The sequence below is a fragment of the Protomyctophum parallelum genome (assembly GCF_964188405.1).
Source record: "Protomyctophum parallelum genome assembly, chromosome: 17".
NCBI lineage: Eukaryota > Metazoa > Chordata > Actinopteri > Myctophiformes > Myctophidae > Protomyctophum > Protomyctophum parallelum.
Genome location: NC_139719.1, coordinates 26227298 through 26240521, shown reverse-complemented (window position 1 = coordinate 26240521; position 13224 = coordinate 26227298). Strand labels below are relative to the sequence as shown.

Below are 13224 nucleotides of genomic sequence, written 5' to 3'. Positions count from 1 at the left end.
TAGTCTGTGTATTTGCATACTGGGCCAAAACTTGGTTGGAAAGTCCCTCTTTTATGTCTGGCTTCCAGGCCAGTTGGAAAAGGGCAAACTGAGAGGTGGTAAGAGTATGTTAAATTGGACATTTTCATGGTAAAAGGTTAGCTGGACAGGGTTCTTTCAGACATAAGCCCCAACCGTTACATCTCAGGAAACAGGGGGAGAGAGCACCCTCTCCCGATGGTCCTCCAGCAACTTGATGTCATGACATGGGACTTGAACCTGCCAACTGCCTGTAGCAGAGGCAACGGGTCAAGCGCTCCACACCATTACACCAAGGCACCTTTGGGCATTCAGCAGATGTCTCCTGGTGCTTTTGAGATGGGCTATAACCCATGTTTTTTTTTTCATTTTTTTCAAATCCTCAAAAATGATGAAAAACGGCGTGCTATAGTATGCCATACGGTATGGGCTATAGCCCATGTTCAAAAATGAAGAAAAACAAGGTTAATTATTTTTTTTTCAAAATTTCAAAAAAGATGGGCTATAACCCATGTTTTTTTTTTTTTCATTTTTTTCAAATCCTCAAAAATGATGAAAAACGGCGTGCTATAGTATGCCGTACGGTATGGGCTATAGCCCATGTTCAAAAATGATGAAAAACGAGGTTATTTTATTTTTCAAAATTTCAAAAAACGATGGGCTATAACCCATGTTTTTTTTTTTTTTTTTTTTTCAAATCCTCAAAAACGATGAAAAACGGCGTGCTATAGTATGCCGTATGGTATGGGCTATAGCCCATGTTCAAAAATGATGAAAAACGAGTTCTTTTTTTTTCTTTCAAAATTTAAAAAAACGATGGGCTATAACCCATGTTTTTTTTTTTTTAATTTTTTTCAAATCCTCAAAAATGATGAAAAACGGCGTGCTATAGTATGCCGTACGGTATGGGCTATAGCCCATGTTCAAAAATGATGAAAAACGAGTTTTTTTTCTTTTTTCAAAGTTTCAAAAAACGATGGGCTATAACCCATGTTTTTTTTTTTTTTTTCATATCCTCAAAACAGACGTCTAAAACACGTCTATTTTTAGACTTGTTTTAGACGTTTATAAACAGAACTGTCCATCTAAATTCTAAACGGATGGTTAAATATAAGTTCCCGATTGTACCTCACATGCCAGTGTGGCACCGTAGATAAACCTGGGGTTTATAAGCAGAACATTCCGGGTTCAATTCTCCTGAAGAACATTTTCACTGTCCATCTAAATTCTAAACGGCTGGTTAAATATAAGTTCCCGATTGTACCTTACATGCCGATGTGGCTCAAAAGATAAATCTGAGGTTCATAATCCAAAGGTTACTGGTTCAAAACTAATACTCAACCAATGCTGCAGTAACTTGAACTTTTCAAGGCTAGAATAAAAAATAAAAACTCATAAGCACCAGGAGACATCTGCTGATTGCCCCAAGGTGCCTTAGCTCAATGGTGTGGTGTGCTTGATCGGTAGCCTCTGCTACCACCTGCCTGCAGGTTCAAGTCCCATGCAAGGTACTAGTGAGGACCATCGGGAGACGGTGCTCTCTCCCCCTGTTTCCTGAAAAGTAGCAGTTGGGGGTTATGTTTGAAAGAACCCTGTCCACCTAAAATTTTACAGATAAGAATTAGGTCAAACGTTTAAAAATAAAATAGCAATTTGGCCCATCATCTGACAGAAAGAATAGTCTGTGTATTTGCATACTGGGCCAAAACTTGGTTGGAAAGTCCCTCTTTTATGTCTGGCTTCCAGGCCAGTTGGAAAAGGGCAAACTGAGAGGTGGTAAGAGTATGTTAAATTGGACATTTTCATGGTAAAAGGTTAGCTGGACAGGGTTCTTTCAGACATAAGCCCCAACCGTTACATCTCAGGAAACAGGGGGAGAGAGCACCCTCTCCCGATGGTCCTCCAGCAACTTGATGTCATGACATGGGACTTGAACCTGCCAACTGCCTGTAGCAGAGGCAACGGGTCAAGCGCTCCACACCATTACACCAAGGCACCTTTGGGCATTCAGCAGATGTCTCCTGGTGCTTTTGAGTTTTTATTTTTCATTCAAGCCTTGAAAAGTTCAAATTACTGCAGCATTGAGCTGTAGGAGGAACAGGACTTGAACATGGAATGTCTGTACTGAAAGCCTGATGATTAGACCATTGCACCATCAGTCAGACACTCTCAGGCAAAGTCTCCTGGTCATTTTTAAGTGATCTTTTGTTCGTTAGCCTTCAGTTAGTAAAGTTTAAATAACACAGAATCATATTAATCAGATGTTTCTTAGCACTGTTGAGGTCTTCTTTTATATGATAGTGTAACAGCCGGGAATCGAACCCTGGTCTCCCACGTGGAAAGCCAACATCTTAACCACTACGACAATTAGAGTTTTGAGGTAATCAGGCTGAGGCTGTGAGCCACTGCTAGAATAGCAGTAAATGAAGCTCAATAATTAGCATTAAACTTTAGGAAGAGTGGGATTTGAAAATGAACTCTCTGTGCGGAATAACCCCTACTACACCATCACTCAGTAACATCTGCCTCTTTGTACTGTTGAAGCGATCTTTTGTATGTTAGCCTTCAGATAGTAAAGTTGAAAGAATCAAGAGTTGAACATAGAATCACGTTCATCAGAGTGTAACACCCAGGAATCGAACACAGGTCACCTGCACTGAAGGCCAACATCTTAACCACTAAGCCAAAGCAACTGCCTATGGCTCAGGGGAGATATGATACTTTTGAGGTCATCAGGCTGAGGCTGTGAGCCACTGCTATACAATAGCCTTCAGTTAATACACCTCTACATGTTCAAATCCCTGTTCTCCTATAGCTTAATGCTGGAGTGTTTCAACTTGACTGAGTGCTAACACACACAATTACCAGGAGATGTTCACTGTGTGTCTGACTGATGGTGCAATGGTCTAATGGTCTCTCTGTACGGACATTCCATGTTCAAGTCCCATTGCTCCTATATAGCACACTGCTCGAGTACCGTCTCCCGATGGTCCTCCAGCACCTTGATGACATGGGACTTGAACCTGCCAACTGTCTGTAGCAAAGGCAACCGATCAAGTGCACCACACCATTGAGCCAAGGCACATTTGGGCATTCAGCAGATCACGTTTTCAGATTTTTAGCTGCGTTTTTCTGTCGGTTTTCCGAAAAACGCGTCCAGTGTGCAACCACCTTTAGTGCTTTTTCTGGTTTTATCCTCATATAAGTTTTTGTATTGACCTTTTTATTGTTTCATATATTTCGTTGTAACTGTACCCATTCTACAAACTGTGAATACAATCAGTGAAAATCACACAATAATATAATAGCAGATAAATACTAATAATAATAATTTTGAACCCTTTATTGTGAGTACAGTCATGCAAAAAACATTGGCAGAAGAAATGTCAAAGTTCCCATTCTCTCAGAAAAACCAAAAACAGGGACAACAGGGAAGTAGATCAATTCCCAGTGGGTAAGAATAAAGGTGAACATGATCAACATCCGATTGTGGCAGGCTTATTATACTTAAAACTAAATAATATTTGAAATAAAATTAAATCTAAAGTAACAAATACATAAAATAATACTAACAATGCAGAATAAATTGAAACTGAATTTGGAGGTAAAATCCAATTTTTAGTTTTAGTTTTTTCCACAACATAACTGATGCCATGCATATTCATCCTATGCTTGTCAGCTTCTATGAATCAAACTTTACCTAATATTACCTGAAGAACTAAAACTAAGACTAAAATGAAATAAAAACTAAGCTCAAATCACTAAATTCCTTAAACTAAAACTACTGATGCACCCGTAAAACAAAACAGAAATCTAACAGAACTGAAACACAGTCAGAAACCAAATAAAAATTAATAAAGAATATTCTAAAACTATAATGCCTGGTGAGGAGGACCTTCTTGTGTTGAATATAATCTCATACTTGATCACACCAAAAAGTGACTGAATACTAAGCGACTAAGGCTGTGTTTTAAATTGGGTACTAGAAAACTCGTACTATTGTTGAACTGGTCACATTTTGTGATTTCACTGCTTTAATATAGATCTTTATCTTATTGTCATACTGAATTATAAATAATGTTCCTTGTGTGATTTTTCAGACCTTGAATTTTAACAAAACGTGATAAACTGACAAACTGAACAATTTTTTTATCTGCATGAATCCTCATAGTCGCATCTTCTATTTCATGCTTTTTCATAAATTAATCATCATAATTTTTCGACCGCGGTCGAGATCATGGATTTCACAATGCCACGGCAGACTTTCCGGTCCTTCATTACTATCCCCAGTTCCTGCTTACTGATGAATGTGTCCCTAGCGATGACATCAGGGAACAACAGTTCTCTACCTCTGGTCTGCTTTGAGGCAAGAAGGGAAGATGTAACCTCATTGTCAGCTCTGTAGCAGTGGCCGGCAAACTGTTCTTTTGGACCGGACTAGTGAAGAAACACGGGGAAGGTTTTAATTAATTAATGAATAATACTTGTTCGTGCAGGAGTAACAAATATAGCTTTCTACAAGCTATGCTATGCTAATTTAGCTGTTTCTGCCATTTAAAAGATAATAATGTTTAACATACCCAAAGTAAGTGGGGTCGCTATGTTGAAAATCTGTCAGTGGGCATTTATAAATATTGAACCAATGAAAGGTACCTATTATCATTATCAATAACTGACTAAATGACATTATTGCATCCATTGGACACAGGATTGTTTTTTCCATTTCTTAAAATGAAACTGTTTTGGACATCTGTTTCCACCCGACAGTGACGATATGGTGACTTAGATTTGTTTTGTACACTAAAGCTGTTGCCATAAACTGTAAACTAACGGGTCTGCACAACTAAATGCTTTTTCGCCTGTATGAGTCCTCATATGTCTTTTCAGATTAGACATTTGAACAAAAACTTTGGAACAAATTGAACAAGAGAAGGTTTTTTCACCTGTATGAATCCTCATATGCTGGCTCAGATTCGTTTTTACACTAAAGCTATTGCCACAAACTGTACAACTAAATGGTTTTTCCCCTGTATGAGTCCTCATGTGATTTTTCAGGTCACACATGTAACTACAGCCTTTGCCACAAACTGTACAGATAAAGGCTTTTTCCCCAGTGTGAGTCCTCATGTGTTTTTTCAAATCACACATGTAATTACAACCTTTGCCACAAATAGTGCAATTAAAGGGTTTTTCCCCTGTATGAGTGCTCATGTGTTTTTTCAGCTCGCACCGGTAATTACAGCCTTTGCCACAAATCTCACAACTAAAGGGTTTTTCCCCCGAATGAGTCTTGGGTGGTGTTTGTTTTGGTGCCTCCAGGTCCTGGCTGACTGACTGAGCCTCCCTAGTCTCATCCCACTCATCATCACTGTCTTCATCATCTCCAGTTGGTTGTGATGCTCCCCAGTACTTTATATAAGCTTGTGTTTTCATGTGCTCAGCTGAGGTGCCGGCTGGTGGGTCTTCCTCTTTATTTTCATCATCTTCACTTTTCATCGTTGGGGATGTCAACGCTGTCCCAAAAGCCTCCTCTGGTCTGAGAAGAAGCTCCACCTGTTCCACTTTGATCTGTGGAGACTCTGGTTCCTCCAGGACCAGACTGGGGCTCCTCTCCTGCTGTTCAGCAGAAAGCTCTTCACAAAGGTAGTGGAAGTCTAGGAGGAGAAAAATAACACGATTAGGCAGTTTACTGAGATACAATGTTACAAGTTTTTCTCCCCAATGTAGTCTTTATGCCAATAGATTCTGTTTTATCACTGCTGTTGTATCCTACCGACTCACCTGCCAGTGAGGAGCCTCTAACCAGGAGGACATAGAGCCTTCGTTCTACTCCTCCTGCTCAACACTCCCTGCTGACAGGTGCCGCTCCAGCCTGTAGGAGCACATACAATGACCAAGATCACCCTCTCCACGCCCGGCTTTCCTCCCCCAAACGCAGACCAATAGACCTTTAGCTATGGTCCAATCACAACTAAGCATAGTTTGGTTAGACAAACCTCTCCACCAATAGTTTTCCTATATGATAAAACATTGTTTTAAAAAAAAAAAGATGTTGCACACATTTTTCCAGTGCATATGGCAGGCCTTGTTGACGGATTTGGAAGAGATTTTGAAGGTCTTGTTCCAAAAATGAACCAGTATTTAATGTGTAAAGTCCATGATATTTACATTGGAATGACTGAGCCCGGCTGGAAAGTGTCCAACCCATGGGGAGAGGGCGGGGCTTAGCTAAAGGTATATTGTGTTCGCATAGGCGTCCGACAAAGCTGGCTGCACCACGGTGGATTTGAACCCACAACCTCCATGGTGGTGGGCAGGGAACATTTTGCAGCCCCTTGCTTGTACGGGATAGGCAGCGGTTGTGGCCAGGCAAAGAACTTCAGACTCGTCACACACACACCACACCACTTGAAATGGACAGAAACTAACTTCTGTATGGATGTAGCAAAAATGTAAGTTTTAAACTAGTCGTTGTAGATAGACAACTAAAGAACATACATAATCTATCCCCAGTGTTGTAGTACGGATGCACTGCCGACAGCCGACAGGAGAGACAGAGAACCCGTTGCACGTCTCTCGCAGCTTGTTTGAAAGCATCCTTTTTATTTCATCCTTTACATGCCACAATCTGGTGGTGTTGCCAGAATCCTGAAGAAAACTACAAATCTTTGACAGCTGTTAACTCTTTCGTTGAACCAGAAGTGTTTGTTGGTGAGTCATAGCTTCAGTCTGTGCCGTCTTCTCTCAGTGTAAACAATGGTTTTGTACGTGCAAGGTTGATTACAAGTTTTATTAAGCTCCATCCATTAGCTCAATCTGAGCCCTATAAATGCTTTAGATCGTGTACGTGTACGTGGAGATTTTGGATATTCGATAACGTCACACCATGGGAGCTACCGGAGGCTAGCGACGGTTGCTAAAAACAGCTAGCAGACGGTAAATAAAATACTATTAATTCTGGATTAAATCACATTAAAGAAACACAAGATTTCTCAGGTTGGCAAAGGAGGATTTAAGGTTTAAACCTGAGAAATCACAGGATTGGCAAATATTGTGTTAAGCCGATAAATAGGTAATGTAATTAGTTATACCATACTTGCTAGTGATCATTATTTTGCTTGTGAAATATGTTTGGGCAATCCATTCTATTTTCATATTGTGATTAGTGGCCAGCAACAATTAAGATCTAACTGCTAACTAAGGAACCAGAGGGGGAAGGAGAAGCGTGGCTGTCACATAAAGATGTACAGTATGCTACAGTGATCGACTGGCTCAACCTGTACATTGGTTGAGATCTGTCTCAACTCTGGTTGGACGTTGTGGCTTGCAGAGACAGACTGGCTTGAGACGATCTGATTAATAAAAGACAATTATTTACAAGGGTAGAACTCTGTGTGAGCATTGGACAACTGGCTTCAGTGTTAAACGACAACTTCACTCATTGTCAACCTATCTTCATGAAATTGGTCCTAACTAAAGCTCTTTTATAATATACTGTATGTATTATGTATTATTGTCGACTGTCTCAGAGGAAGGGTGTGGACAGTTCAGAAACCTGCCTACCAGTGACATCATTGATGGGGAATCAAAGCCAATTCTCCATATTCAGACCGCAGCCATCTTGCCAGCAAGGTGATACCTAGGTGACACTTCCCATAGAGAGCCCATTCATCCAAACAGAAAAGTCCGCTCTAATGATATTAAACAGCGTCAAAATCACCCAACATTGCAACTATAGGGAAAGCTTGAATTATCCTCTTTCAATCTGTAAAGTTTGTGTTTTATAAAAATCCACCGTAGACATTTTATGAGCTACTTCCTGTCAAGAAATTCCTTGCAGATGATTATTTTCTAAGTATCAGAGTAGGGAAGCGCTCGTTATCAGTAAAGCTCCTCCTGCTGCCTCCTGCATTATGTGCACATTCAAAACAGGTGGTATGCATGGGCTGTTGAGTGATGGTCAACGAGCACTTCCAAACTCCAGCACACAAAATACTCTGCAAGGAATTTCTTGACAGGAAGTAGCTCATAAAATGTCTACGGTGTCTCGACAGCCCATACATTCGATAAAGAAAAATCTGATTGCATTAGACGACGTTAAACTCACTTTGCCACTCGAATTTCCATTCACTTTATGCATGCGCATACCCTCTATAGGATAATAGAAGCCATTGCTCTAACATTAATACAAAAATACGATACTGATTATGTCACTGGTAGGCAGATTTCTGAACTGTCCACAGCCCTCATCTGAGACACAGTCAGTGTATCATATTTAGCTTGCGTGAGGACCAAGTATATGAAGATAGGTAAAGAATGGGTGAAGTGGTCCTTTAAAGAAAACCAACCTTGGAATATAATAGTTTTATCCATAGACTGTAAAAAGAAATATGGACAAAGCGTTCTCCGGGTCTGATACGGACGTAAGATGAAGCCAGTCAGTCCTTGAATTGTAAATCGCCATCTTTGTAGATCCGTTTGGGCCCAGCTGGCCATTGGCTGGCCCAGACAACGAGGCAGGACTTCCCCCCTTCTTTCGTTGGTTTTTATTTTGACTCGAACGGGGGGTGGCTCCCGATCATAGACTGTAACGGTAGCCACGCCCCTCAGAACATACGAGACTTTATGGTCATTTTTTAAATAAATGGGACCATCATTTTCCAAAAAGAATATTATGACATGAGAAATTAGACTTTAAACTAGTGACTGGAAGCAGAAAGTATTCATGACCATGATTATTAAGGTAATACAGTCTAGGTGAAGTTGGGCCCAAATACATGGAGCTCTATGGAGCTATGGGTCAATGACAGCGCCACAACAGGCCATATGAACTTTCAGGAAGTCCCGATTTCCTTAGTGGCTTCACAAAATATCTGTCCCCCTGGTTTTATCCAATGATAAAGGTGAAATATTAAAATGATACATTTAACAACAGCTCCCTTTTAAAAGGCAAGACCACTTTTTTGACGTTTGAATTGTATAGTTACCTTGCCATTATGTAACTCTAAATGTGGACAATAAATAAAACATAATTGCTCCAGTAATTGGAAATTGACAATTAAAAATATGCTCTTCGTTGACTTAATTGTACGCTCAAACAGCTCTCAAAGTCACTCTTTTAGCACATAAATGAACAAACAAAGTTGATTCAGACAATATAGACTAGAGCTTCACTAAACCCAGTACTTTTTTGTTAGTTTTTTGTTTGTTTTTACTATTTGAAAATCTGGATCCTGATCCACGGATCCACTCCAGGTTTTCTTCCTAATAGAAATCTAATTCTTAGAGAAGTCAAGTCGACAACCTGCCAAACCTGAGGCAAGGAAGCAACCAGGTGCTCAGGAGGTGTGCAGGTATAAAAAATCTAATAACAAAACGGGATAACACATCTATATAGAACAAAGCGGAGATCCGGGCACACTCAATGTAAAAAGGAGGAAAACTTGTATTGAACCGACATGTTTCGACCTATACGGTCTTCATCAGGGCTGAACCTGCCACCTGAACCTGCCACCCGAACCTGCCAAACCTATTGTCTTATACTGTACCTTGATATCTTCCATCCTGCTGTTCCTCCTGGACCATTAGACTGGGGCTCCTCTCCTGATGTTCAGGGGAAACCTGCTCCTTACACACAGGGAGCAGAGGGACATCATCTGCAAGAGGAGTTAACATCAGCACAGACCAACTAAAAGTGTTCTCCAGTTCAATAAAGATCCTACTTTATTTTATTCATACATCATCTCTTTGTACATTGAAACTGCTGACAAAACAACACATGAAGTGCTTGCTGGTCAGTTTGTTTTTATGAAACGTACAGAGAATGGTCAGCAATAAGGTGCCCTAAGAGATAATCAAAAATGGTTTGACAGTAGATGGAGATAATCAAATGTTAATGACAATTTAAAACCTATTAAATTGTCATGTAACCTTGCACAGATACACACCAGCTCTGAGTGACAGTGAATGTGATAAAAAAAAAGACCTGTGAGTGGTGCTGTGCTGTACTTGTGCTGTGTGTGTGTGTGTGTGTGTGTGTGTGTGTGTGTGTGTGTGTGTGTGTGTGTGTGTGTGTGTGTGTGTGTGTGTGTGTGTGTGTGTGTGTGTGGTTCTTCTATAGTGTGTGTTGAACCAAACCTGCAGTGTGTAGTTTGTTCAGGTGTGTGTGTAGTTCTTCCATCTCTCTCTGGAACAGGCCGCAGATGCGCTCAGCGACCGCAGTGAGGCGCTCCAACACAAACACTCTGACAACATTATAATCGCCGCTTTGTTTTTCCAACACGCACAATATCTGCTCTAAGATCTGCTCTCCCACCGACGTCAATTGCTCATTTACACTGAACCTGACGGACTCGATTTGACACGTTTTAACTCGTTTACGAGACATTTGTGTTTGACACTGGAGAAGTGATCCTCCAGCAGAATGACAACACCACGACACAGTTCCGGGTCAACGTGTTTCGCGCATGGGCAATAAAGAAGAACCCAGGGCTCGTTTGGTGGACGACTGTTGGCTTCTTCCGCCATCTGCTGGAGGTGTAACGTCACTGAAGAAAGTTGTCAAACTCTATGGTCAAACTACATCTATCTAAACACTAAACAGTATCAAAACATCTAGTAAGTATATAATATCAAAACATCGATCATCTCTACATTAAACACACACTAGCCCAGGATATCAGGTCTACAAATGGAACCGGCGGTCCTGGCCAGTCAATATGCTATCTAAATTAAATTTCTGTCAATTACACAAACGAAACAAATTATATTTGCATACATTCAGGCAATTCGACCTTTGCGCCTTTGTAATACTGTAACATTCAACAAGTCTGTCAAAGGACTGCGTACAAAAAATGCCAATTTAAAAATAATAATAGCCTAGGCTATATATTTTTGCATCCCCTTGATTTATTTTGGAACCATTTTGAAGGAAATTCACAGTTGTGCAGATGCAATTTCTTTCCAGCATATTGAGATTTCTGGATACGATTTATGGCTACTGATTGTAAATAGCAGCCCGCTGCCCACAGCGTTGCTGGTGCAGAATGGTATCTTGCCTTGAAGAGGGCTTTCTACAGCTGCAACGCAGGGCTTTCTATAGCCATGGTTCACATGACGCTCGTACTAATCATGACAGTCATGTTTCAGGGCTAGGCTTTCCACAGCTGCAACACAACGCAGGGCTTTCTACAGCTGCAATGCAGGGTTTTCCACAGCTGCAACACAACGCAGGGCTTTCTACAGCTGCAACGCAGGGCTTTCTACAGCTGCAACGCAGGGCTTTCTACAGCTGCAACGCAGGGCTTTCTACAGCTGCAACGCAGGGCTTTCTACAGCTGCAACGCAGGGCTTTCTACAGCTGCAACGCAGGGCTTTCTACAGCTGCAACGCAGGGCTTTCTACAGCTGCAACGCAGGGCTTTCTACAGCTGCAACGCAGGGCTTTCTACAGCTGGAACACAGGGCTTTCTACAGCTGCAACGCAGGGCTTTCTACAGCTGCAACGCAGGGCTTTCTACAGCTGCAACGCAGAGCTTTCTACAGCTGCAACGCAGGGCTTTCTACAGCTGGAACACAGGGCTTTCCAGTCACTCCTAAACGTTTGTTGTCCTTTAGGGTCAAAAAGCAAAATGTGAAACCAAATATATGCCAAGATGTAGATTAAAAACACAAATGATTGTCGTCATTATTGCCTAAAGGAAGTTTGGGGGGAAAAAGCTAATAAATGTTTTTTCCACTGCAATTTAAAGAATATTTTAAGGATTGGGGCGGCGGTGGCTCAGGGGTAGAGTGGCTGGATGGTAACGGCAACGTTGCCTGTTCCAACCTGGGCTCCCCCAGAGTTAGTGTCGAAGTGTCCTTGAGCAAGACACTGAAGTGACTGAACCCCTAATTGCTCCTGATGTGCGCTATTTGGTGCCTTGCATGGTTTCTGCCGCCATCAGTGTATGAATGTGTTTGTGTGTGTGTGTGAATGGGTGAATGTAATGCACAATCTATGTAAAGCGCCTTGGATAAAGGCGCTATATAAATGCACCATTTACCTGTTCTGCACACTTGGATCTATGCAGTACTTCACTTTGAGTCTATCAGACCTTCATCAGAGCATACAATGGTTTTCAACACACAAGGTTCCATCCAAGAGTGACAATATCAAAAGCCACTTTGTTTAATTGAGACCCACAGGTTGAAGTAGCGTATTATCTGAAGTGTCAACAGAGCTCTCTTTGACCGATCTTTCCTTCCATAGCTCCCCCTGCTGGCCATGTGATGTGTTCATAATCAGGACCCTGGAGTAGGCCTAGAGAAAATAGAGGGTGTGTAGCAACTCATAATGTAATAGCAACTCATAATGTAATAGCAACTCATAATGTAATAAGGGCTCAAAAAGGCTCATAATGTAATAAGTTAAATGTAATAATAACTCATAATGTAATAATCAGCTCATAATGTAATAAAATCATGAGCGCATAACGTAATAACAGATTTTTCAAAAATTATGAGTTGCCTTAACAGTTTGACTGTTTTTTACGATTAACCCGCATTTTAATCAACCCCCCTTCACTGCCGAGATTGTTGTATTACCTTTAGAGCATACGCTGAATTATTTGGGCTTTTAATCCGCGAAAATCCATCAAAAAAAGCTCCCGTGGTTTGTTATGATCTGTGTGTAGCATCCACCATCTTGGTGCACGCGGAAGACGCACACAAGATTGGTTTCAATGAGGCGTTGCACCCAATGCATTTCCATTGGCCTCAATTTCCCAGAAGCCCTAGCAGCCCACAGCATGTGACGATTTCCGGTTTCGTCATCACAGCGAAGGCATCCGGTCTCATACTCCGCGACGAAGACGGATTTTCTTTTGATTCATTACATTACGGCGGATTAAACACATAAAACAAAAGGCGGGTATGTCCGATACGGCAGCGACATTAACCTGGAGTAATCCATTCAAGGCACGGAAACTGTTAATAGGCAGCTCATAATGTAATACAAGTTCATAATGTAATAATGGCCCATATTGGTGAGAAAAGTCTTACACTGTCATTGTTATTACCTCTGTTGACAAATGTAGACTTCCATATGGCCCATATAGTCTTACACTGTCATTGTTATTACCTCTGTTGACAAATGTAGACTTCCACATGGCCCATATAGTCTTACACTGTCATTGTTATTACCTCTGTTGACAAATGTAGACTTTCA

The 13224-nt window shown here is 41.1% G+C and overlaps 1 protein-coding gene across 1 annotated transcript; it reads right to left on the bottom strand.

The window, feature by feature from the left end:
- Nucleotides 1-4197: 4197 nt before the first annotated feature.
- LOC310875069 (uncharacterized protein) lies at nt 4198-11061 on the bottom strand. The gene is made up of 3 exons (XM_083788114.1): nt 10156-11061; nt 9567-9674; nt 4198-5672 (listed from the first exon to the last, which is right to left on the bottom strand). Exons 1-3 carry the CDS (start codon nt 10403-10405, stop codon nt 4819-4821), a joined length of 1212 nt encoding a protein of 403 aa, XP_083644240.1. The 5' UTR covers nt 10406-11061; the 3' UTR covers nt 4198-4818.
- Between the last annotated feature and the right edge of the window lie 2163 nt (nt 11062-13224).

Bases quoted from the DNA above. Each gene is read 5' to 3' on its own strand.
- LOC310875069 (XM_083788114.1), bottom strand. From the start codon at position 10,405: ATGTCTCGTAAACGAGTTAAAACGTGTCAAATCGAGTCCGTCAGGTTC. The intron at 9,675-10,155 runs GTTTGGTTCAAC...CTCCTCTTGCAG, and splicing joins GAACAAACTACACACTGCAG to ATGATGTCCCTCTGCTCCCT. The intron at 5,673-9,566 runs GTACAGTATAAG...TTCTCCTCCTAG, and splicing joins GCAGGATGGAAGATATCAAG to ACTTCCACTACCTTTGTGAA.